Below are 25322 nucleotides of genomic sequence, written 5' to 3' on the forward strand. Positions count from 1 at the left end.
TGCATGGTATTTTTTTCTTATTTGAAAATATATAGAGAAAAGACTGCCAGGGAAAATGAGTTTTTGTGCTGCAATAAGGGAAATCTGAGTTAGACTCAAGAAAATAACAGTGACCTCTCGAAGTTCCCTTTCAGTTTGACTCTTCTGCGGATAATGAGCTCTTTAGGCCCCGCCCACCTACGCCACCTGGTGCTTCCCACTGCACACCTGTAGGCGGTGGCGTCCCCGCCCAGTCTCCAAACACTCGGTCGGAGCGTGGGTGGGAGGAGGGGAACTTTGGGATTCTGCAGGGCTGGGCCCTGAAGGCTGGAGTGGATGAGAACGGGTACAGTCTGGGCCCAGCTCCCGGCCACGCCGTGCGCTCTGAGAAGCAGGCACTCATTACACATCCACAGTCTCATCCCGTGCTACCAGAAGGCGCAGCCCTTGGGGACAAATGTTTTTTTGTTAATTACAATTAGCGATATTGTTATCACCACCGCTAAATATCTGTCCAGCTTTGCTGAGAAGCCAGTCTCAGCTCGGATCGGGGTGGGTGGGGCGGGTTGGCAGGAGAAATAAATCTCGACAAAGGCAGCGAGGGGGCTGGGTGAGAGGAAGAACGCCCAGAGACCGCCAGCCACCTCTTTGGGACTCACAGCGCTGCGGAGGCGAGTCCAGTATTCCAGCCAGCCGCGGACGGCGGTTCGCAGATGCGCCAACGCCGGTTCTCTCCAGCCTGGCCGGCCGAGGTGGCGGCGCCTGGGTCGGCCTTTCCAGCAGCAGTAGCAGCCGCAGCAAGGAGCTGGACAAATCCCACCCACGGCCCCGCCCGTCCGATCCGTCTTGCTCCGGAGGCGACGCTTCCCCGGAGAAGCGAGGGGCGGAGAGGGGAAATACAAGTCTTTGGGGACACCCGACAGGTGTTTGGGGGAAAGGGCGGAGCCGGGGTAGGGAGGATGAGGAGGGAGGGGCGGTGCTGCCCCTTTAAGAGGCGGCGGCCGAGCCGGGACCTTTTCTCTTTCCCCGGAAGGAAAGCGGAGCCCGGGCTGGGCGCGCAAGGTGGGGAGGTGCGGGACTGGGCGTGGGGAGGCGGGGCGCGCGCCGCGGGGACCCCTCCCTCCCGTCCTCCTTGCGGTCTGCCGTTCTGCTTGCCAGAACCGCCGCCGAGTCGGGATCGAAGGCGACAGCGCGGCCAAGGGGGCGCGGCCAGGACGAGCTGGAGGGCCGGGTGCCTGGGGCAGGGGCAGCGGTGACCCGGTTGCTGGGGAGGCGGGAGAATAGACCCACGGACCTTGGAAGGGGATCTGAGAGCGCAGACCCTGAGCAGACGTGAAACTGACCGGGGCTGGGGGCAGGAAACTGATCGGCACCACTGGGCTCCACCGCGCGGCGGGTGCCAGTGCCCTTCGGCGGAGCGGGGAGCAGGTGAACAGGTCCTCACTCCCAGCTCCGCGCCCTCACGCGCTCTCGCCCGGGCCCCCGCTCCGGCTCGCAGCCATGGGCCCCGGCCCCCGCCGTGCGCCCGGCGCCCCGCGCCCGATGCTCTGCGCGCTCGCCCTGATGGTGGCGGCCGGCGGCCGCATCGCCTCCGCCTTCAACCTGGACACCCGATTCCTGGTGGTGAAGGAGGCCGAGAACCCGGGCAGCCTCTTCGGCTACTCGGTCGCCCTCCATCGGCAGACGGAGCGGCAGCAGCGCTACCTGTAAGTGAGGCCGGCGGGGGTGGGGTAGGAGGGAGAGAGTGTGTGCCGGGTGCGATCGATCGGGAGCTGAGTCGGAGACCTGGGCCCGCTGGTTTCCAGGCCCGCTGCCGCTGGCCCTGGTGAGCCAGGATTAAGGGGGCGGATACCCGGGCAGCCCTTTGGCTGCTGGGGCTTGGCGGGAAGTGGAGAATTGGGTGTGGGATAGGGGGCAGTAATTATTGGCAAGTGCTGACCGGGCTAGAACCTGTCTAGACGCCACTCCTCCGCCCTTTAGACCTCTCCTGCGAGCGGAAGTGGGGTCCAGGTTGCCTGAGGCCCCTCCCATTCTGCGAACCGAGTACCAGAACTAGCCTCTTCTCTCCAGGCCTGGGAGCTGGGGAAAACTGCAAGATAAATACCTAGCGGAACCCCCTTCCCCTACGCTTGGGAAAAACCCCTGAGCATATGCATTTAAGCACACCACCCCCCCTTACACCTCGCATGGAGTCTGCGGCCACACCAACCACACCCTCTGCAGAGCCAGACTGAATGGCCTTCTCAACCCTTGGCGGTTGGGGGGTGAGGCGATGGGTGAGTCTGGGCGTTTGGAGCTGTCCAGACACTGCCTCTGACCCCCTGAGGGTGGGGGGACTAGAAGAGAGTGGAGGAGCTGTCCGCACTTTGGCCTGGTCTCTTGTGCCCACCCCCAGCAGTGGTGCTCTCCCACCAGACATCTTCCCTGCATTCCACAGATTCATGTTGAATCTTCAACCCTGAGTGTGTTTGTTTTGGTTTGAAGAGGAAAGTAGTGTTTTTCTCTTTCTTCTGTTCTCCCTCCCCAACAGCTGCTAGGAGAAAGAAGGGAAGAGCCATGCATGGAGGTGGTTGCCTTCAGCTGCTTGGGTCCCCACCCCACCATAGGCACTCATGCCCAGGGGGTCATGTCCGGGTTTCAGAGGTCTCTCTGCCATGGACTCAGAGTGTGCTCGGTTTGGCTGCTGGGGGAAGAAGGTGTCTGGGGGAGATGAGGCTGCCAGGGAGGGATGGTGGTCAGGATAGGTCAGGCTGGTCCCATCCACCTCTTTGGGCTGGATGACCCCACCTGGCCTCTGACCCCACTGAACAAGAAGACGTGGTCAGACGAAGGTTGCCTTGAAGCCTCTCCCAGCTCTGACTGGGGCCTGAAGAAACTTGTGGGAGTTGGGAATGTTCAAAGTCCAAACTCTGCGCAGCCTTGGCCTCTGCCCTGCTGGCCCAGCCCCTGCCCAGCCTCCCTACCTGAACTCGGCCTCCACTGCTGCTCGCTTTTGCAGAGGCCAGGGCCACCACACCCTTCCCAGCCCAGCCCTAGCAGCTGCCACCTGCCTTGGCCAACCCTGCACCTTTTGGAGCTCCTGAGTGACTGACCATCAGCACAAGTTTCTATGTCAGTGCTCTTTCTGCCCAAGCCCAGAAAAAGATTTTCATATTTTCAACGCCAAATTTGCATGTTGTAAGGTAACACAGGCCTAGAGAGGATCTCACTGGAAAGAATGAGTAAATAATGATTCTGCAACCCCTCCCCCGCTTGGCTATGTGACCTTGACGAAGATATATCCCTTTCTGGGGCTAGTTTTCCCCAAAAGGGGGTTGGACCTGGATCTGCAAGCTGCCTCCTACCTCTGTTGGCCTGTGAGAGGCAACTTGGCATCGTGGAGGGAGAAAAGGCTCAGAGTCCCATGGCCAGGATCCTGTCTTGGATCTGTCACCAATATCTGGGCCTTAATTTCCTCACACGTTGGGGAGGAAACAACATGTCTTCTTCCTGGATGTTAGTGGGGCCTTAATGAGATAATGTGTAAAATTCCCTGCCCACGCCCATCTTTCCAAGGAGCACCCAAAGGCTCCAGGACCTGGAGGCACCCCCATTACCTACGGGCCCCACCCAAGGTGGCAGAGCAAAGGGGTTCCACTTTTCTTCCTGGGCAGCTACAGATGGCATTAGGCTTCCAAGAACCCAGAAGATTCTAAAGCTAATGAACCTCCCAGAGGCAAGTAGTTCTACATAGAGTTCTGAGTCCTCCCGTGGCTACCCTCAGTCTTTCCTAGGGCTGGTTCGTCTCTTCATCTCACTGAATTCTGCCCCTTGGTTCTTTGGAGGAGCCAGCTGAGCCAGCTGGGCTTAGCTGCAGCCAGCTGCGTAGCCAGATGTGAACAGCTGCCTCAGTGCACAGCTCGAGGGAGCTGGCAAATCAAGCTGCAGCCTCATGATCTGTTAGCCTCAAAGTCTCTTTGGAGAAGGGGGATGGTTCGTGGTCCTGAACGGGATTTTAGCCTGGGGTTCGTAGGTTTTTAGGAGATGCGGGGACCCCTGGAAGTATATGAAAAGTCATGTGTGTTTGTACATTGTCCGGGGGGTGGGAGGAGGGGAGAGCACAGCTTTCAGGTTCTCAAAGGAGGCCTTGTTCCAGAAATGGTTAGAAACCCAAGGTAGACTCTCTTTGCTGCCCCATCACCATCATCTCTGGGCTGGGGTTCCCTGACCACAACGTAGGAGGCTCTCCGCACCCAGGCCCCCATCTCCCAGTCTCTGGAAGTGAGGGAGGAGGGGCAGGCGGAGGACCAAGGTGCTTTGGGCTTCTTGGCAGGATGCATGAGGGCACCTTGTGGGGAGAGGGACTGTTCTCTGGGAAGTGGTTATTTACACCCTCCCCCCAGGACCTGCTCTGTCATTCCCTCCTGGGAATCCAGGTGTCCTCGTGTGGCTTGACCTCACCGGCTGTGGGGGATACCTCGGGGCCCTCTCTCCCTTCCACCTTTGCTGGGAAATGAGGGTGTCTGGGAAGCCTAGGGTGGGAGTGGCTGTGGCTCCTGGAATGAGATCATGCCTGAGGTAGGCAAGAGCCAGGCTTACCTGCTGTGCTGTCCTAAATCATGTTTCCTCGGGCAGGGCGGGTGCCTGGCAGCCTCCAAGGCTCGTGCCAGCAGAAATGGGCACAGCAGCTGTGGCTGCAGGCAGAAGGCCCGCACGTGTGTGTCCTTTTCCTCTGGCTCTCTCCAGTGATAAGCCAAAGGGTTTTCAGTTGGGCTGGAGGTCAGGGAAGGCTGGTCTTGTAGGAAAAGTAGCAGCAAAAGGGGCTTGGTCAGAGCTAAACATGGGAGGAAGAGGACGTCCCTTACAGTAAGAGAGATTGAGGTTAGATGTTGTGAGGGATGCCCTCAGGGGTTGAATATGGAAAAAATACTAAAGAGCCAAGGAAGGGGAGAAGAAATAAAAAAAACGGCCTTGTTCTTTCTTATCTGAGGCTTGGCCAGGCCTCTTTCTCCCGGCCTTTCTCATTCTTTCGTTCCCTACAGTTCGTTGCTCTGGTTCTAGGGCTGAGTCACCAGTGGGGAGAGGGGGCTGGATGAGCAGCGAAGGAGGAGTAGGGGAGGACGAGGAGGGCTGCAGCTTCAGCTACCATAGGAGCAGCCTCTGGGGAGCTGGCTAATTCGGGCAGCAGAGCTGGCACAGAGCTGGATCCAGGCATCTGAGAGCTGCCCCCACCCCTACCCTGGGGCTCATGGCTACAGCAAGTCTCCTCCCCACCTGCTTCCTGGCCTGGGAAGAGAGGGGAACACAGGTGGCTAGAGACTCAAGCAGTAAGGCACAGGGGCCCTGCTGGCCTGTGTGCTAGATCCTCTGGCCCCCTCTGAATCTTCCCACTGGAGCCACTGAGCACCCCGAGGTGAGAGTATCTGGGAAGTTGGATCTTATAGGCTGTTTCTCCTAGCATCGCCCACCCCAGTGCCCCCTGGGGGCCTGATCTTTGGGATGAGCCACCCTGGTGCCCTGAACTCTCCTGGGCCCTATGCTCCAGCCTTCTCTGATTCTATTGCTCTCTGCTTGGCTATTCCATTAGCTCTGAACTGCGGTGGGATGAGTGCCGGGGCAGGGGTGAGGAGGCGCTTTTCCGGAACTTGGAGCTCAGGGGGTTCCCCAGAGGCTAGGAGGGGCTGTCTGGCTGGAGCCATCAGAGGGTGAAGAGGCAGCTATTTGAAAGCCCTTGAGAGGTCATTTTACCCATCCCGCTACCTCCAGGGGGCTGGGGCTGTCTGCTCCCCCTAGTCCAGCCTGACTCCAGGAGAGGGGCCATCCCAGCTCCTGTCTTCCTTGCTCCAAGAGCTCCATCTAGGCCTCTCCCTCTTTCTCACCTCCACTGCGAGGGTGGGCTCAGTAGTGGTCTGGAAGGAGTCGGCTTTTGCACTTTGCGATCCATCAGACCAGACGCAACAGCAGGTGGCTAGCTGAGGTGCGTATTTGCATGGCAATTTACATTTCATTTGCATACCAGTAAGGTCCCTCTCACCCTCTGTATTCTCCAGCCCCCACTGCACACACATGGCTGTGGCTGGAAGAAGCTGGACCCGAACCTCTGCACACCCGCCTTCCCCAATCCATGTGCAGGCCTCTGGCTGTAGACCCATTGGATCCTGGGCTGGGAGCCAGAGGGCCTAAAAGGGCTTCTGAGCAGGCCAAGTAGGAGCTAAAAATACTCCGGGAGGGTTGGGGGGGCTCCCTGTGGAATCTGTGAGAAGGGAGGGGCCTGGGATGGGGGGCTGTGCTTAGAGCCCTGGTCCTGCCCCTCCCCCATCAGTGGGCACAAGGCTGGCTTGGGGCAGGGGGTGGGAGGGTAAAGGTGGTAAGGGGGTTCATTTCAATCCAGTTGCCATTCATGCCCAGCTCTGCCTGCTGAATACTTCAGGAGGCTAGGAGGAGGGGGTCCCTCGGTCCCCCCAGCTGAGATGAGGAGCAGAGACAGCATGGAGACCCTGCTCTTCGACCACCTCTGACTCAACACCCTGGACAAGGCAGTGGCGGAGGTGGCAGCAGCAGCAGGGGCAGGGGCGACACTCCCATTCCGCTGCATGGCCTGGAGGCAACTTGAGCTCCCCAGGGCCCCCCTCACTCCCTGAGGACTGGACTCCTTCAAGGTCATTGTAGCCAAGCCCCAATCTCCACCTCTAGCCAAATCTGATCTCCCACCCTAGAATGACTCCAGCTGCCAGCACCACACCCCCACCTTGGTGATCGCCTGCTATCCTCAGGCCCTGGAAGTCCTCCTTACCATCCCTGCTCCCTCGAAAGGACCCAAGCAGTCCATTCTTTTCCCTCTGCTCCATGTTCCCGCACCTGAGCAGAAATTCCTGGGTCCCTGCAGGGCGGCCTGAGGTCATGCTAGGGCCAGCCTTGGTGCTAGAAGAAATCAGAGCAGCAGTGCTTACGTTGGCCATGGCTTCATAGTCATAAAACCCTTTTGCAGAATAAACCCACTTGTTCCTCCAAAAACCCTGGAAGTCAGCAGAACAACTGCTGTCCCCATTTTACAGACCAGGCATTCAAGGCTCAGGAAGGGAAAGGAAATTGCCTCTTCAGGCAGAACAAACCCTAGAACCAGGTCCTCAGGCTCCGGGCCGAGATGCTCCTTTCCCAGGGCATGGCTTCCTTCTCTCAGGTGTCAGGCACGCCAAGGGGCGATGTCCATGGGTGGTCAGGCAGTGGACTCATCGAGGCTCCTCCCCAGCCCAGACAGAAGGTGACTACTCAGGCCTGGCTGCTACCCTGGCTCCCTGCCAGCCTTCCTGGCTGGGAAGCTTCACTCCTGTTCCCAGGAACACTTCCCCAGGGTGAGGTGCAGGCAAGGTCCCACCCCTTGCCAGCACCCCCAGGCAGTGCATTCCTGACTCCCAGTGGGCGGAGGCACCCCAGGCCCCGGCATGCCCAGGCCCTGCCCTACCCACTCCCTGCAGCCTACACTCACGAGTCCCAGGCAGCCACAGCTTGGCACTTCCAGACTCTGGCAGGAGACCCAGAGCCCAGGTTCTGAGCTGGGAGCCGCAAGGTAATGGTGTTGCTGGGGCCAAATGGAGGGACACCTGAAACGTGCTTGTCACCCAGGAGGCTGGGTCCATCAGGATTTAGGAGGGTGTCCTGGCAGAGCATTGAGAGGCCACAGGGAGATGATGTGGGGAGAAGAAGGGATGGTAGAACTGGGTTCTCCAACTGGAGTGTGAAGATTCCATCCAGATGGTCTATGGTGGGCAGAGGAATCTGCCTCTTTAACAAATACCCCAGGGATTTCTGATGCTGATGGCCCAAGGACTGTCCTCCAAGTTGGTATTTCAGGGTTGACCCCTGCCTCTATCTGCTTTAGCCACCCCCCTGGTATGGGATGGGTTACTAGGCCTAAGCATCCTTGTAGGAACTTGCGGTTGGCATCCGCGAAGATGGGTTCTGGGCAGGCTGGGGGCAAGGTGACAGTCCTTGCCCACCCCCACCCTCATGCCCACCCACTGGGAACTCTGCTCTGGGGCCACACTGTTCAGAGTGTCAGGCACCCACTCCCACCCCATACCCTGTGACCCTGTCTCAAGGCAGGGTAGGGGGGAGGTGTTGGACATCACCCGGGTCACTTAGGGACCCAGGCCTCCGAGATCTAAGTCCTCAGATGGCTTCAGGAGGAAGAACCCAGGCTTCTACGACAACCCATCCCACCCCCTCACAAGTTCTCCTCCCTTTGGACCCCCCAGAATTTGAACCCTATGCCAGGATTCCTCTAGTCTTACTCTCTTCCGGTCTACCTTCAGCTCAAAGGCCGAAACATTCCTTCCAAAACGCAGATCTGACCATGTTTACACCCTTGCCTAAAATCCATCCGCAGCTCCCCCATGTCCTTCCCATCCTCCCCTTCTGTCCTCCTTGGGCATCCCTGGGCCCGAGCTATGCTGAGGGTCTGGCAGACCCCTGAGTCACCCTGCTTGCTCTTGCTTCTTGGCCCTTGTACATGTCGTACCTAAAGTGCCCTTCCTGCCCTTCTTCACCTGGTGAGCCTGGGTCATCCTCCTCACACTCAGACTGGGTCACCTCCGCTGTGGATGAGTGTCCCCACCCCTGAATCTGGGCCGGTGTGCTTCCTGCTTCCCTCTCATGAGGCACTTACTGCAAGTGTCTGTTTCCTGGCCTGCCTTCCCCTACACTGGCCACTCCTGAGGGCAGGGGCTGGAATCCACTTGTCTCTGGAGCCCCGGAACCTGGCACAGAGCATCTGTCAATGCCTGCTGAACTGTACTTGGTTTGAAGCTGGCCTTGGGGAGTCTGAGCTCGGACCTCCCTCCCTCCCTGCCCCCAGGCTCCTGGCTGGTGCCCCCCGGGAGCTTGCTGTGCCCGATGGCTACACCAACCGGACCGGTGCCGTGTACCTGTGCCCACTCACTGCCAACAAGGACGACTGTGAGCGCATGGACATCACAGAGAAAAGTGAGGGGAAGGCGCTGGGGACCAGTGCTGGGTGGGAGGCCTGGCAGAGGGGTAAACAGGGAGGAGGAGGTGGAGGAGATCCGAGGTGCAGTTTCTAGTCACTTCTCGTCCAGCTGGGAAGAGAGCTTGGCGAGAGTGGGACTGTGAGGGACCGGGGTGCTCAGTGATAACGGGCTGGAGGAAGGGTGCAGGGAGGGCTGCCCTGCTGCGGGGAGGGCCCAAGACGACCAAGCCCTGCCCTCTGGAGGCTTTGGGCACTGGGGTATGGAGTGAGGTGCCCAGGCTCACGATCCCTCCGTGCCCACAGGTGACCCTGACCATCACATTATTGAGGACATGTGGCTCGGGGTGACTGTGGCCAGCCAGGGCCCTGCAGGCAGAGTCCTGGTAAGTGGGTGCTCAGCATCGGTTCCTCCACCCCCACCCAGCTCTCTCCATCTCCCAGGGGCTGGGAGGAAAGCGGAGAGCCGCAGAGGGGTCCTCGGTGCGTGTTCTGGGGCCTGTGCAAATGTCCGTGTCTCTGGCCTGGCGTCCCTTGCTCCCTGAGCTCCTGGGGAGGGGGGCGTCTGGCGCTCTCCCAGGCCAGGCACGGCCTGAGTCCTCTCTGACTCAGCCACTTCCTCCCCGTACGCACGCTGGTGCTCACCCGTCGTGGGAGTGAGCCGAGGGAATGGCAAGGAGGAAAGGGCAGAGAAGGCCCCAGGCGGCTCTCGCTGGCCGGAGCTCCTTCCTGGGAGGCTGGCTGCCGGAAGAGGCACAGCCCTGCTGACCCGGCTCAGTCGGCTCTGGTTTGGGTGCCACTCCCTGATGTCACTTGTCACCTCCTGCCCGCATTCTTCAGTGGTGTCCCCTGAGGTCTCAATTTATGGGTCCCAGATGGATACATTTTCTTCATTTTCTAAATTGACATAAAATTTATATACAGTGAAATGCTCAGATTTTAAATTTCAATGAATTCTTGACAAATGTATATATACCTGTGTAACCAACACCCTTTAACAATATAGCACATTTACATCACTCCAGAAAGTTCCTTGTGCCCCCTTCCAATCAACTACCACCCCCATAACCCTCACTGCCGTGATTTCTGTCACCTTTGAACACAGTTTTAAGCTCTAGGTTTGCATTAGTTCACTGAGATGCCTTTTGAAGACTCCTGTTATGGAGGGTTGTGGGGTTAGGAGTCCATTTAAAGCGATTCTAGACACTGGGTCCTTTAGCAATTATCTACTCACCCATCGATCCATTCATTCAACAAGTATTTAGTGAGCACCTACTGTGTACCAAACACCAGAAGCTTAGCGGTGGCTCAGAGCAGCTTGGGTGCTATGCTAGTGGCACTCACGGCAGGAAGAGGACACAAAACACAAGTAAACAAGAACTAGGTCTATTTCTGGATTTTGTCTGGCCCCAGGCTGTTTTAAAACACCTATTCTGATCCATTGATTTGCCTGGTGAATCTATATTAAGCACCTAGAGCGTGCCCCGAGAAGCTGTGCACACTCTCCCCGGTGAGGAGGTGCAGCGGACTGCCTAAGAGCTGAGAGTCTGGAAACAGACAGCCTCGGTGTGGATGCTCTGTCTCTCAATGTGAGATCTTAGGCAGGTGACTCAGCTCCCTGTGCTTCAGTGTCTTTATCCGAAATGGAGAAAATAATCATCCCTCCACCATAGGGTTGTTAGTAGGCTTAAAAGCTAGTTCATGAAGAGCTTAGAATTGTGCCTGACATAGACTAAGCACTCAGGAAGGGTTAGCTGCTGCTATTATTGTCACTATCATATCGTTATTGTTTTGATAATGGTCCTTTCAATGAAAGGACAGGGCCATCGGGACAGCAGAGAAGCGGGTTCCTAATCTCTCTGTAAATAGCCTCTTTTAGACCCAAGAACCTGAGCCCCACAATCCCTCCTCCTTCCCCCATTTCTCTTTCCCAAGATCTCTAAACCATTCTCAAATCCAAACTGCCTTTCCAAAAAGTGTTCCCGACCTTCAGAGCAGATTTCTGAATTCTGGAAAGGAGACATGGGCTTAAGTTTCACTGTGGGAAGAAAGAGAAGCCCGGGGAGCGCCTTCAACTCCTCTCCCACAAAGCCAGAGGTGCCCGGGGCAAAGGAGACAGCTGGCCCTGGGTCCCTGCTCCTGACCAAGGCCGTGTGTGTTGCGGGGGCGGGGTCCCCAGGTCTGTGCCCACCGCTACACTCAAGTGCTGTGGTCAGGGTCGGAGGACCAGCGCCGCATGGTGGGCAAGTGCTACGTGCGAGGCAATGACCTAGAGCTGGACCCCAGCGACGACTGGCAGACCTACCACAACGAGATGTGCAACAGCAACACCGACTACCTGGAGACGGGCATGTGCCAGCTGGGCACCAGCGGCGGCTTCACCCAGAGCACTGTGTACTTCGGTGCCCCTGGCGCCTACAACTGGAAAGGTGGGGACCGTGGGGGAAGGGAGGAGGAGCAGAGACCACCCACTCCAGTTAGCCGCTGGGACAGCAGGCCAGATCATCCACACGGGGGGCAGAAGAGCCAGGACCCCCGTGCCAATATCAGCAAGCACCATGACCTCCACTGTTTTATACCTCTTGCTATGTGCCAGGGGCCTTCCACATATTATCCCAGTCGATCTCAAAATACTCTTAGGAGGCAAGTATCATTATACCCATCTTATAGAAAAGAAAACTGAGCCTTAGAGAAGTAAATTAACCAAGGCCAAGAGTAAGTTGTGAAACCTGGGTTGGAATGCAGGTCCATCTGACTGCAGTTTAACCATTTAACAACTTATTTTAAAAATAGGCCGGGCATGGTGGCTCATTCCTATAATCTTAGCACTCTGGGAGACTGAGGCAGGAGGATCGCTTGAGCTCCAGAGTTCAAGACCCCATCTCTACTAAAAATGGAAAAACTAGCCGGGTGCACCTGTAGTCCCAGCTACTCAGGAGGCTGAGGCAGGAGGATCGCATGAGCCCAAAAGTTTGAGGTTGCTGTGAGCTAGGCTGACGCCACGGCACTCTACCCAGTGGGACAGAGGGAGACTCTGTCTCAAAAAATAAATAAATAAACAAGGAAACTAAATCCTCCTCCTCACTCCCCTATTTCATAAAAAATTTAAAAAATGTATTAAAAATAAAACATGTTCCCAGTACAACTACTAAATAGTACAGTAAGATTTGGTAAAAGAGTAAAAGTGCCCCTCCTCTCCCACCCATCTCCCTTGTCCCATTTCCCAATGTTAACAGTATCTTGTGGATCCTTCCAGACTTATTTTTGAATACATAGGTATGTTTTAAAAAAACAAACAAAACCCCACAAACAAATCATACTAACATGCTGTTCTGCTACTTTCTCTTTCTGACTTATCCAAAGTCGTGGGCATTTTTTCATGTCAATACATCTAGGACCATCCTTTTAGGGGCTGCAGAGTATTTCCTTGTATCAAGACCCATGCTTGTAACCACCATGCTATACACTGTCACAGGTGTCACACGTGTCTGATGCCTGACACTCCCTCCGTCTCTTTGCCTCTCTCCCTAACACAGGTTGTAGCCATAGCGACCCCTCTCCCCTCAGCAAGCCCTTACTGTTGCAGAATCAGCAGGCGGAGGGAACCCTGAACCTCCTCTTGACCAACAGGCAGGCTGGGGCATAGTCACGGCTGTGGGCTCACTTAAGGCCTCTGCCTCCTCCTCTGGTCCTGCCTCCCAGCCCCTGTCCCTTTAGAACCTTGTCAGGGTCACAGGTCCTCTCCAGCACAGCCTGAGGATCAGGGCCCAGGTAGGCAGCCTGAGTTTAGAGACGGGACCAGAAGGAGGTGATGGTGCAGAGTCTGACCTCAGCATCTAGAGAGTAGGGAAATGCCATCTAGTGTCTAATACCCAGGAGCCTGGGCGACTGGATTCCAGCCGTATCTCTATAACTAGCTCCCCATGGGACTGTGAGCAAGCATGTCGGTTTCCCTCCCTGAGCCTTGCTTTTCTCATCTGCAAAATGGGGGTCACCGTTCTACCTCACTGCATTGTTAAAATAAAAAGGAAGTGATTTATAAATGGTGAAGTGCTTGCAAATAAAAAGGATTATCTTTCCCCAGTGGGGGGGCTGGATAAGGTGGAGGAAGGAGGTTGTGACTTATACTCCTCCCATATCCCCTCCCCAAATCCTTGTGAAGGAAACAGCTACATGATTCAGCGGAAGGACTGGGATTTATCTGAGTATAGTTACAAGGACCCAGAGGACCAAGGAAACCTCTATATTGGTGAGTGCGGTTGTGGTGGCCCATTGGGTGGCAGAGGGAAAAGGGGGTGCAGCCCAGACACCCTGGCCTTCTTACCTTCAGTGCCTGGTGGAAGAGTGAGGCCCAGGTGCAATGTGACTAGTTGCATTGAGCTCAACTAGCACACAGTTATGGAGCACCACCTGTATGCCAGGCCTTGTTCCAAGCTCCCAAGATGCAAAGTCTCTACCATCACGAAGTTCACAGCACAGTGTCTGGGGGATGAATGGGACATGGCTATGGGACATCTGGGGTCCAATTTCTTGCCCAACTTGGGATGGTGGAATAGAAGGTAATGGAGGGAGGGAGCGGGGACAGACCAGTGCCATGGGTCCAGAGCAGGAGGGGACAAAGTTTACCAGGGCCTTCACTGAACATCTTCCCCTAATTCCAGGGTACACGGTGCAGGTAGGCAGCGCCATCCTGCACCCCACGGACATCACCATTGTGACCGGTGCCCCACGGCACCAACATATGGGCGCTGTCTTCTTGCTGAGCCAGGAGGCAGGCGGAGACCTGCGGAGGAGGCAGGTGCTGGAGGGCACGCAGGTGGGCGCCTATTTTGGCAGCGCCATTGCCCTGGCAGACCTGAACAACGATGGGTGAGAATCTAGGGACATCCTCTGAGCCCAGGGAGAGAGGTGGGGGAGGGTGGGCTTGCCCAAGCCAGGTCAGGGAAATGGAGGTTTTGCAATTGTGCATTTGTCTGCGTGTTGTTTTCAGGGATTTGCAATCAGACTGTATGGGAGTTTGGATGTTTGCATGTCATTTGCATGACACCTGCACTTGCTTGTTGGTGCCTGTCATTTGACTGGCTCCAGTGGCTGTGGGCTGTTTGGGTGTGATCTGTGCCTGCATGCTTCTCCATGGCATGTGTTTTCTATTTGGTGGGTCACATTGGCGTTTCCGTGTCCTTCCCATGACCTGTGGCCAGAGGAGCTGTCTGCACAGCCATGTGCCCTGGCACCGTCATGCCTGTTAAACGAGAATTATGCTGCATATTGGGGGCTGACCTCACACTCCCATTACCTGTTCCTTCTCTCCTGTGCAGGTGGCAGGACCTCCTGGTGGGTGCCCCCTACTACTTTGAGCGGAAAGAAGAGGTAGGAGGTGCCATCTATGTCTTCATGAACCAGGCGGGCACCTCCTTCCCCACCCTCCCCTCCCTCCTCCTTCATGGCCCCAGTCGCTCCGCCTTTGGCTTCTCCGTGGCCAGCATTGGTGACATCAACCAGGATGGATTCCAGGGTATGAGCCAGCACCCCTCCCCTAGCACCCCCACTGACTAAGCGCCAGCTGCATACCAGGCTAGACAGGGCCCACAGAGGAGACTGGATGGGGCCAGGCTCAGGGAGTGCAAAGCAGTGCTGGAGAGAGAGTGTGCAGAGGGGGCAGCAGAGGCGAGCTCAGGGGGCCCCCTGAAGCAGCTGGCACGCTGCCGTGCCACCCAGGCTGCGCCGAGAACGCTCCATGGGCAGGAGCAGAAGGGCACTGCGCAGGCAGGGGAACTTGCCTGACGTGCCCAAAGCTGGAGCAAGGCTGGGGAATTAAGACCATGCATGTAGCATCTCAGGTGTGAGATGATAAGGGCTGGGACAAGGTGGCAGCACTGGATAGAGGGGTCATCACTAGTGTTCTGCAGGACTTGGGGACCAATCTGCAGTGCCAGGGAGAGGGACAGACCCAGCGGTTGAGCCTGGGTGCCACAGAAGCACCTGCCTTATCTGGAAGTCACTTCTCTGACAACCTCAACATCCCAGGACATAGCTGAGATGCAAGAGAAAGGCAGAGGCGCCTCTGAAGACCCACATAGGTGCCAGAAAGTTCAGTCAACAAAGACCAAGCACTTACTACAGAATAGTCAGGACCTACTAACTCTTCCTTTACACACTTTACTAACAAGCTCGGCTATCTGATTACCTAGGCCTTATCAGATCAAAAGCAGCAAACCAGAAAGAGTTCAGGAAAGTTCAGGAAGATAATAAAATGTTTTAGATTTATTCATGGTTAGAATTCTTAAAGTCTCGACTTTCAGTAAGGTGCACTATAGTGTGATGATTAAAGTCCCAGCCCCTGGTGTTAGACAGACATGGGCCCAAATATCTTCTTCTCTACTCTTTGGTTGTCTGACTCTGGATTTTCTGAGTCTGTTCCCTCATCTGTAAAGTGGGGACAGTAGTACCTACCCCACGGCACTCTTGTGAGGATTAAACGAGGTGAATGCTTGATAACGCACTGGCAGGGTCACCAATGGAGAAACCTCCTTCTCTGCCCCTCCTGGTAACGCCATTAGAAGAGCCAGGGTGTCGGGGAGGAGGTTGGTGGGGGAGATGGAAGGCACCGTAACCAGGGCAAAACCCCAGGCCGGTCAGGAATCTGGGGTGTAGGCCTGCCTGTGGCATTAACTTGCTGTGTTACTTTGGGGAGGTCTCCTCCCCTCTCCTGAACTCTGCTTCCCACCTATGAAAGGAGTCCCCAGTGTTGATCCTGAGCCACACAGCTCTGCCCTCTGCCTGATGCTCAGAGCAATACGTGGCAGGGTGAGGTCGACGCCATACTGGGCTCTATGGCCTGGAGCACAGGGTTAGGGAGATGTGGGGCCCAGAGCCCCTGGGTGACCTGGGCCTGCCTTCTTTCCCCAGACATTGCTGTGGGAGCCCCCTTCGAGGGCTTGGGCAGAGTGTACATCTACCACAGCAGCTCCAGGGGGCTCCTCAGACAGCCCCAGCAGGTATGGATGGACGGGGTTCAGTCAGCTGCCTCTGACAGCTGGGGTGGGCCTTCCCTCCTTCCCTCACCCCCCCTTCCCTGCTCCCCAAGGCCCCACTCCTCAGAGCCTACCCCCACCACTGACCCCTGTCCCCAGGTAATCCACGGAGAGAATCTAGGACTGCCTGGCTTGGCCACCTTCGGCTACTCCCTGAGTGGGCAGATGGACGTAGATGAGAACTTCTACCCAGACCTGCTAGTGGGGAGCCTGTCAGACCGCATCGTGCTGCTGCGGTGAGCCGGGGGGCGATGGATGGGGGCCTTTCTCTTCTCCGTCCACGTCTGCATGGAGCCCCATCGCTGTCCATCTTCCGCACCAGGACTACAGAAGCCTGAGCCCCAGCCTGGCCTCGGGCAGGCAGGAGGCACTGATCTGTGTCTGGCTCTGTTGTCTCTGCAGGGCCCGGCCTGTCATTAACATCGTCCACAGGACCTTGGTGGCCAGGCCAGCTGTGCTGGACCCTGCACTTTGCACAGCCTCCTCCTGGTGAGATTATCAGCCCCTACTCTGCCCGCCTACTCCTCATTTATGGGAAGGCCAGGAGGGCCTCCAGCTCCCAAACCCCTTCCCTGGCAACTCCTGGTATCCTGCCTTTAGAGAGTTGATACTTGAGGTCAGTGTTTGCCCTCGCTACCCAACCTCATTAAAAAACAGAATTCCTTGCAAGGGTAATGGATGAATTGGGGGACCGTAGAGTGTAGTGGTTCAGAGTGAGAGATCTGGGCTGCCTTGTTCAAATCCCAGCTATGCCATTGTAGGGGCGGGGGCGGGGCCAGGCTCAGGGAAAGTGAGGTTGCAGAGGAAGAGGGAAGGGGGATGCGTTTAAATGGACCGATGTAGGGAAGGAGAGTCACCTTGGGCACATTGTTAATCTCACTTAGTCTCAGACTGCTTGGCTGTAAAACAGAATTGGTAATAACCAATTCTCAGGGTTGTTGTGATAATTAAATGAGGTAACATACAAAATGTCCTTAGCACAATAGTCTGTATGCCTTAAGTGCTCGAAAAATGTTAGTTGCTAAGAAAGTGACAATAATGATGGTGATGACCCCAAAGTCTTTATGTGAACAAAGATATTGGGTCAGAAGGCAGAGGGAGACAGAGCAGGGAAGCAGTGGGGTGGGTGGGGAAGGAGATCTGGACTGGGGACCGGGAGACCTGGGTTTAAGACTAGGCTGGGCCACTCATTGACTGATGACTTCAGACAAGTCCTTTTCTATACCTCAGTTTCCCCACTGGTGACCTTTAACTGTTTTTGATGGCTTTAATGGGAGTGGGAGGGAAGGAGCCAGGGACACCACAGACCAGCTCTGTGGACTCTCCAGTTTTGCCCCTGCCTGTCTCCAGAAGGGCCTGGTTTCCCTTTGCATGGTTTTGGGGGTGAAAGCTAGGGCCTGGATAACTGTGTTCCGTTGTGACCGGGCCCTCCTGTATGTCCCCCCAATAGCGTGCAGGTGGAGCTGTGCTTTGCTTACAATCAAAGTGCCGGGAACCCCAACTACAGGCGGAACATCAGTGAGTGCCGGGGTGTGGGGTGAGGGGGAGCATGCCCATCTTGCCACTTGCTGACCACCTGTCTACCTGCAGCCCTGGCCTACACCCTGGAGGCTGACCGGGACCGCAGGCCGCCCCGGCTACGCTTCGCCCGCAGCCAGTCAGCTGTCTTCCACGGCTTCTTCTCCATGCCTGAGATGCGCTGCCAGAAGCTGGAGCTGCTCCTGATGGTGAGGGTGGGCCAAGGGGCAAGATGAGGGCTCCAGGATCACTGCAGGAGGTGCCCAATGTCCTCCCAGGTCAAGAGTGAGGGACTGGAGTCCTCCCAGAGACAGAGATTGGGAAAGTCAGCCCGAAGGCCATGGGTGCGTAGGGGAACCATGCACAGCATTCAGCACACCGTAGGAGAGATGGAGACCCTTGGGGAGGGGATGGGGCCAGAGGGCTTAGCACCTCTGAGAAAAGTGAGGGATGTGGGAGCCCTTAGCTCAGCTCACCTCTGAGAAAAAAGGGTCCCTGAGTGGGGATAAGCTCAGTCCCTCTCTGGGACATCAGGGTGGAAGGGGAGAGCTCAACCTGGGGACCCTGTGGACGAGGAGGCTGAACCCCCTTCCCCAGGGACCCCTGGGGAGGAGAAGCCCTATCTCTTAGGGGGTCAAGATCATAGGAAGTCTCAATTTGGGGTTCAGATTAGAATGGGTTCAGCCTAACTGTGGGGTTTTCAGTGTGGGGGGACCCCAGGTCCTCCCTGGGGTTCAGAGTGGTGTGAAGATTTCACTGGGGTCGGGGATGCTGTGCAGGGCTGGGCTTAGTTCGCCCTCCCTTCCTAGGACAACGTCCGTGACAAACTCCGTCCCATCATCATCTCCATGAACTACTCTTTACCTTTGCGGATGCCCGATCGCCCCCGGCTGGGGCTGCGGTCTCTGGACGCCTACCCAGTCCTCAACCAGGCGCAGGCACTGGAGAACCACACTGAGGTGGGTGAGGGCGGAGCCGGGGCCTGAAAGGCGGGGGCCTGGAGGGCTGTGGGGCGAGAGGGCACCGCGGGTGGTGCGGCCCTTCACGCCTCCGGCCACCCCCAGGTCCATTTCCAGAAGGAGTGCGGGCCGGACAACAAGTGCGAGAGCAACTTGCAGATGCGCGCGGCCTTCGTGTCGGAGCAACTGCAGAGGCTGAGCAGGTGGGCGCTGGGCCGCGCTGATTGGCCAACGCAGGGCGGGGCTTCATTGGCTAGCAGGGTTTGGGGGCGGGCCTCACCGGCCAGGGGCGGGGCCTCATGCGAAGCGAGTTTGAGGGCAGGGGCTTTAATGGGTCAGGTAGGATGGCCAGAAAAGGGGCTTTCTCCTCCAGGTGAGACTAGAGGGCGGGGCATGGCTATCCCGAGAAGGGACTTTTCTAACCTAGGAGGCCCGAGGGGCGGAGCCTCGTTGATCGGGGGCACACCCGGGGACGGGGCTTTTGGCTGAGTCCCAGGCCACTCCACCCAGGCTCCAGTACAGCAGAGACGTCCGGAAACTGCTCCTGAGCATCAACGTGACCAACGCCCGGAGCCCGGAGCGCGCCGGGGAGGACGCCCACGAGGCGCTGCTCACCCTGGCGGTGCCTCCCGAGCTGCTGCTGTCCTCCGTGCGCCCGGTGAGTGCCCACCAGCCGGCTCAGAGCCCGAGTAGGGCTCCACCAAGTGTTCGCATCCCAGTATGCCTGTCATGTACGTGTGTTGTCATTTGCCCTGTGCCCCCTCCTCTTGATTGGGCCCTGCGGCTGCTCTGCTCTTTGGGGGAGCCTAGGGCTTCAGACCCTGCACTGCAGGCAGGGAAGACAAGCCTCACTCTGACCCAACCCTGACCTAAATCGTCCTTTTTGCTCAGCCCGGGGCCTGCCAGGCTAACGAGACCATCCTCTGTGAGCTGGGGAACCCCTTCAAACGGAACCAGAGGGTGAGCACTGGCCACATCCTCCCAGTCCTGGGGTGTCCCAGACTGTTCCTCCGACCAGCTCCTTATCCTTCCTGCTTCTGCCTGCCTGCTTCCCAGGCTTCCTTGAAGCCAAGAGCCAGAGTAGGGAAGGCAGAGATCCAGTAGAAGGTGGGAAAAGGCCCTGAGACTAAGAAAAATGGGGCCGCCAGGGCGCTGTGCACAAAGCCAGAGCAAGTGGAGGCAAGGAAACCAATTTTACTAAGCACCAACTGGGTGCCAGGCCCTCAGCCCCAAACTGCTTCTTTTATATGATGTAATTCACACAACCATCAGAGGAGGTAGATGCTATTTTACAGAAGAGGAAATACAGACTTAGAAAGTTTCAGTAACTTGCTCAAGGTCAATGTCATATAGCTCAAAAGTAGCAGAGATGTGACCCAAGGGAGAAAAAGGGGGGAAAGGAGACAGAGATGAGGTGGGGAGGTGGAGACCACTCACCCAGAAGAGGAAGAGGAAGAGGCCAGAGAACTAAGTCCCTAGTGCAGTGTTTAGTCCCTCTCTCCCTCATGACATCACCCCTGCTGGACTCCAAACACCCCTCTCTGCCTTCCTGACCCTCGTGGCAGATGGAGCTGCTCATCGCCTTTGAGGTCATTGGGGTGACTCTGAACACAAGGGACCTTCAGGTGCAGCTGCAGCTCTCCACGTGAGTGACATCAAGAACCAATCTGAGTCGAGGCCGAGGTGTTCTGGGTCTCCCTCCTACGCCCTGCATTCCTTCCCCAGGTCAAGTCACCAGGACAACCTGCAGCCCATGACCCTGACACTTTTGGTGGACTACACACTCCAGGCCTCACTCAGCATGTGGGTACCTCTCTCTGCCCCACCTCCCACCCCCAGCCTGCTGTGCTGAGCTAGTGCCTTCCTGCCCCAGGGTATCTCCCCAGCTCCCCTGACACCTCTCTTGGCCTGGTATCCTCAGGCCCCCACCTCCCCTGGGTCATTCCTCCCCTTAACAAGAGCAATCGCTATCATTATTATTATTATTTTTCCCCTGTAAAGCAGGTAGAAGTGGAGGAATTGGCCACCCTGGGGCTGAGGTGTTGGTCCCTACCATTTCTTCAGAGCTCATCATCCAAAGATGATGTAGCAACTATTGTTAACTCCATTTTACAGATGAGGAAACTGAGGCTCAGAGAGGATAAATGGATTGCTTGAGGCCATGTAGCTGGTAAATGGCAGAGCTGGGGTTTATACAAGTCTGCCTGATCTCAGAGGAGCTGTAGTTAACCAGCTTTGGCACCCACCCCCTCTGCCAGGACCCTGTCTCCTGTCCCTCTGTGACTCCAGCATCTTCCTGACCCCTAGGGTAAATCACCGGCTACAAAGCTTCTTTGGGGGGACAGTGATGGGCGAGTCTGGCATGAAAACTGTAGAGGATGTGGGAAGCCCCCTCAAGTATGAATTCCAGGTAAGGGGACCTCTGGGGTCCTAGGCTGGGGACTTCTAGGAAGAACAATGGTTTTGTCTTTTTGTTTTTGTTTTTGTTTTTCTTGGCTCTGAGGTCTGAGGGCAGGAGGATTGGGGATCGGTGAGATGGAGGTGGTTTTTCAGGAGACAATAACCATGACCTCTTATACCCACAGGTGGGCCCAATGGGGGAGGGGCTGGCAGCCCTAGGGACCCTGGTCCTAGGTCTGGAGTGGCCCTATGAAGTCACCAATGGCAAGTGGCTGCTGTACCCCACGGAGATCACCGTCCATGGCAATGGGTCCTGGCCCTGCCTGCCACCCAGAGACCTTGTCAACCCTCTCAACCTCACTCTCTCTGTAAGCCATCAGGAACCTTTTATATGCATCTCATTTGCACGCTACAGGGCAGAAAGGCAGTGTCTTCCCCTTTCTCCCCTTTGGCAGGCAACCTGACTCTCCCTACCCTCTCCCCTCCCCCGCCCCTGCTGCCACTTCTTCCTCCGCCCTCCCAGCAGATTTGCTCTTTCCTCTCCAGGAGCCTGGGGACAGGCCGCCATCTCCACAGCGCAGGCGGCGACAGCTAGACCCAGGGGGAGGCCAAGGCCCCCCACCTGTCACTCTGGCTGCTGCCAAAAAAGCCAAGTCTGAGACTATGCTGGTGAGTGGCCAGGAGGAGTTAGAGGGAAGTGTGCCCACCCCAGCACAGGCATGTGGGCACCAGGGGGCGCATGAAGCAAGGGGCATAGGAACCCCTCACCAGGAGACCCCTGTCTGACGAGGTGATGTGGCCCCGCCCTCAGGAGCCTCTACACAGTGGGGAAACTCATACCCTGCCCTCAGAGGGTGCCCCACTCTGCTGGGGAGCATCCAACACAGAGGACCAAAGGAGGGGACACTGGCTCTACTCCAAGGAGCCCCAAGCTGTTAGGGGGATAAAGCTGCTCAAAGCCTCGGCCCTCAGGGTGGGGGAATGGGGAGGGCATCACAGGTGGCATGGGGCGCCCTCTGCAGGGAGGGAGGAGCAGGCCTGGAGAGCAAGTGGAGGCCTAGCGGGGTGGGGAGGTAGGAGGTGGTGTCCCAGGCAGGGAGCTGGCATGAACAAAGACTCCGTGTGGCAGTGGGCTGGGAAGGGGTGTCCAAGGCTGGGCCTCGTTTATGTGAGCAGGGACCAGATTCCATGTTATCCGTGTGCCTGGCATTATAGGAGCCCGGCCCAAAGGATGTGTCTGAGAAGTGTAAGTACAGGGCTGGGGGCGTGTACATGAGTGAAGGGATGAGGTCAGGCCCCTCGAGTCACCCAAGGGTGAAACAAAGTCTGGGAGGGGTCGAAGGGAAGGATTCTCCATGCAGAATCCGGAGCCCAGACTATCCCGTGTCTGTTCCCTGCCTGCCTCAGAACTGTGCCACTGGCCGTGCCCGCTGCGTGTGGCTGGAGTGCCCCATTCCTGATGCTCCCGTTGTCACCAATGTGACCGTGAAGGCGCGGGTGTGGAACAGCACCTTTATTGAGGTCAGTGCCCAGGTCCGGAGGTCTCCACTGCCAGCAGCCCTGCTGGGGGGAACTGCAGGGACAGGGCGAGGCCAGGGGCACAGCAGGGCTGTGTGTGTGTGTGTGTGTGTGTGTGTGTGTGTGTGTGTGTGTGTGTGTGTGAGAAAGAGAGACAGCATCGCGTTTTATGCGTGGTCGTACTCCTGTCCCCGTGTGCCACATCAGTGTTATGTTTGAGTCTCTGGTGTGGATGTGTATGTGTTTGTCTCCAGCCAAAGTGACCTTCTCTCATGTGTCCACTATTCTGTTACGCGTCCCTCACTTTCCCACCTCCACGCTGTGCCCAGGCTGTTCCTTCCCCCCGGAATGCCAATTTCCACTCTTCTATCTCTGCGTGTAAACTCCTATTCGGCCTTCAAGGTTTCCACGAGATGTGTCACTGTCAGTAAGGTCTTCTCTGACTTTTCAGCTAAAAATGACCTCCCTTCCTCTGGACACCCATAGCACTTTCTCAAAAGCCACACATGCCATTTGTCACGCTTGACTCCGAGTTACAGTTTACTCACGTGCCAACCTTCTCATGCCATCTAGACCAAACTTTTTCTGCACGTGACTAGATGCTAAATCTTTTCAGTTCTGTGGGCCACAGGGTTTCTGTTGCAGCTACTGAGTTCTGCCGCTGCAGCACAAAAGCTGCCTTAGACAAATGAATGGGCGTGGCCGTGTGCCAAAAATACTTTATTTACAAAAGCAGGTGTTGGGTCTGATTTAGCCCAGGGGCCTGACCTAGACTGTGACCTTCACTGTCTCTGCTGTCCCCAGTATCAAGCACAGGACCTGATGCACAAATGATTGAAAAACGAATGAATGATGTGCATATGTGTGAGAAGGAGAGGCCTGGCTAACAGATCCTTTGGGGGTGCTGCTTAAGGATGCTGCCTGGTGGGAGGGCGACAGGGTAGGGGGGCTTAGGGTCAGGAGGGGGCTCAAAGGGGCTTCAGCTGCTTCTTTTGACCCACCTCTTGTCACCCTCCAGGATTACAGGGACTTTGACCGAGTCAGGGTAGATGGCTGGGCTACCCTGTTCCTCCGAAGCGGCGTCCCCACCATCAGCATGGAGAACAAGACCACATGGGTGAGTGGCATGTTAACTAGGACAGCAGTCTCTGGCCGGGGCACGGGAGTGCAGGGCACCTTTTAGGAGCATATGGACACACTTTAGCTATGTGTTGCCCAATGAACGTGTGGCAGCATGTTAAAATCATCCAGAGGACTTCTGGTGGCTGGACCACACCCAGAGCAATTCGATACGAGTCCCTAGGAGTGGGACCCTGGCACTGGTCTGGTTCAGAGTACCCACAGGTGACTCTACTGCGTGGCCAGGCCTGAGAACCACTGCTTTAGCTTATTTGATCTGTACAACATCTCCATGAAGAGTAGAGCAGGAAACCGATGGCCCACAGAAATTGGGTGACCTGTCCAAAGTGGCACAGCTTGTCAGGGGCGGGAACCTGGGCCTCCTTTCTCACCCACTGACACATCTACTATGGACATGTCAGCTTCTGGCCACAGGCCGTAAAGAGACAGGGGCAGGACAATAAGACAAAACAGAGCTTCAACCATGAGAACTTGATCAATATTTGCAGATGATGCGATTGTCTACAGGGAAGAATAGAGAAGAAGCCAAAAAGCTATTCGCCCCAATAAAAGAATTCCACAGGTCGAGGAGGCTCAAAACAAGATCAAAATACTGAAGCCCATAGGTTTCCTACCTGCTCATAATAACCAATGAAAAATATAATTGAAAATATCCTATTCAAACTCATCAGAAAAGTTATACACCTTCTAGGAATAAACATAACAATAAATGTACAACACAAAATTGAATAATAGATGGAAAAAAGTCAATAGTGTATTATCAAGTTGACAGATCTTCCCAAATCATTCCAGTCCCAGTAGAATTCAAGAAACTTGAAAAAAAATTCCCAGACTTGATTTTGAGTTATATCTGGAAGAATAAATATGATATGAGACCCCCCCACATCTTTAAGTGGAGATGTGTAGGAGATGTATATGGAGAAATGAATGGACCATTGATTTAAATACATTATTGTACATTTCCTAAGATAATGTAGTATAGAAGAGGTAGAGGATGGGCCAGAAAGATCAATGGAACGAAATAGAAATTTAGTTTATGATACAGATGGCATTTTTAATCAGGGGAAAAAGGCAAATTATTAAGTAGTATTGGGAGAATATGTTTGTAAAATAAAGATAAATTCCTACTTCATACCATAAACAAAAATATATTAAAGTTAAATTTTTAAATATAGGAATTAAAACCTAACATGCTAGAATAATATATAAGGAATAATTTATAATTTTTTAAAATTTTGTTTTATTTTTAGAGACAGGGTCTTGCTCTGTCACCCAGGCTGGAGTGTAGTGGCACCATCATAGCTCACTGTAACCTCAAACTCTTAGGCTCAAACGATCCTCCTGCCTCAGCCTCCAAGTAGCTGTGACTATAGGCGCATGCCACCATACCTGGCTAATTTTTGTATTTTTTGTAGAGATGCAGTCTCGCTCTTGCTCAGGTTGGCCTCAAGCAATCCTTCCACCTCAGCCTCCCAAAGTGCTAGGATTACAGGTGTGACCACCATACCTGGCCAATAGTAATCATTAACTATGGGAAGAGTAAGTTATTTTATTAAACCCAGAAGTCACAAAGGAAAAATGTGATCATTTAGACTATGTGAAAATTTAAATCTGTGTACAGCAAGCTGGTAAAAAAACTAAAAGGACAAATAATATACTTTTTAAAAATTTTATACCATATATGACAAAGTATTGACACATATTTTTTTAATATATAAAGATAAAAGGCATAAACAGGCAATGTACAATGCTTATGCATTCTTTGGTGTTTTGGTAAATAGTTATGGAGTGCTTGCTGTGTAGCAGGTGTTG

At 55.5% G+C, this 25322-nt stretch overlaps 1 protein-coding gene across 2 annotated transcripts in view; it reads left to right on the forward strand.

Moving 5' to 3' along the window:
* Window positions 1–1000: 1000 nt before the first annotated feature.
* The window catches only part of ITGA3 (integrin, alpha 3 (antigen CD49C, alpha 3 subunit of VLA-3 receptor)), a 28560-nt gene continuing 4238 nt past the window's right edge, over window positions 1001–25322 (forward strand). For both annotated transcript variants that reach the window (XM_012662132.1, XM_012662122.1), the window contains exons 1-23: window positions 1001–1685; window positions 8813–8940; window positions 9248–9327; window positions 11121–11370; window positions 13104–13190; window positions 13603–13810; window positions 14260–14456; window positions 15851–15939; window positions 16075–16211; window positions 16378–16464; window positions 17426–17493; window positions 17566–17702; window positions 18303–18452; window positions 18558–18655; window positions 18963–19110; window positions 19344–19412; window positions 20018–20097; window positions 20178–20255; window positions 20760–20862; window positions 21038–21220; window positions 21399–21521; window positions 22260–22373; window positions 23389–23487. In XM_012662132.1, coding sequence (XP_012517586.1) covers window positions 1480–1685; window positions 8813–8940; window positions 9248–9327; window positions 11121–11370; window positions 13104–13190; window positions 13603–13810; window positions 14260–14456; window positions 15851–15939; window positions 16075–16211; window positions 16378–16464; window positions 17426–17493; window positions 17566–17702; window positions 18303–18452; window positions 18558–18655; window positions 18963–19110; window positions 19344–19412; window positions 20018–20097; window positions 20178–20255; window positions 20760–20862; window positions 21038–21220; window positions 21399–21521; window positions 22260–22373; window positions 23389–23487 — 2919 coding nt within the window. In that variant the 5' untranslated portion in view covers window positions 1001–1479. The remainder of the gene's footprint in view (window positions 1686–8812; window positions 8941–9247; window positions 9328–11120; window positions 11371–13103; window positions 13191–13602; window positions 13811–14259; window positions 14457–15850; window positions 15940–16074; window positions 16212–16377; window positions 16465–17425; window positions 17494–17565; window positions 17703–18302; window positions 18453–18557; window positions 18656–18962; window positions 19111–19343; window positions 19413–20017; window positions 20098–20177; window positions 20256–20759; window positions 20863–21037; window positions 21221–21398; window positions 21522–22259; window positions 22374–23388; window positions 23488–25322) is intronic.

This window comes from Propithecus coquereli, unplaced genomic scaffold (assembly GCF_000956105.1).
Source record: "Propithecus coquereli isolate 6110/MARCELLA unplaced genomic scaffold, Pcoq_1.0 Scaffold119, whole genome shotgun sequence".
In the NCBI taxonomy this organism is placed as follows: domain Eukaryota; kingdom Metazoa; phylum Chordata; class Mammalia; order Primates; family Indriidae; genus Propithecus; species Propithecus coquereli.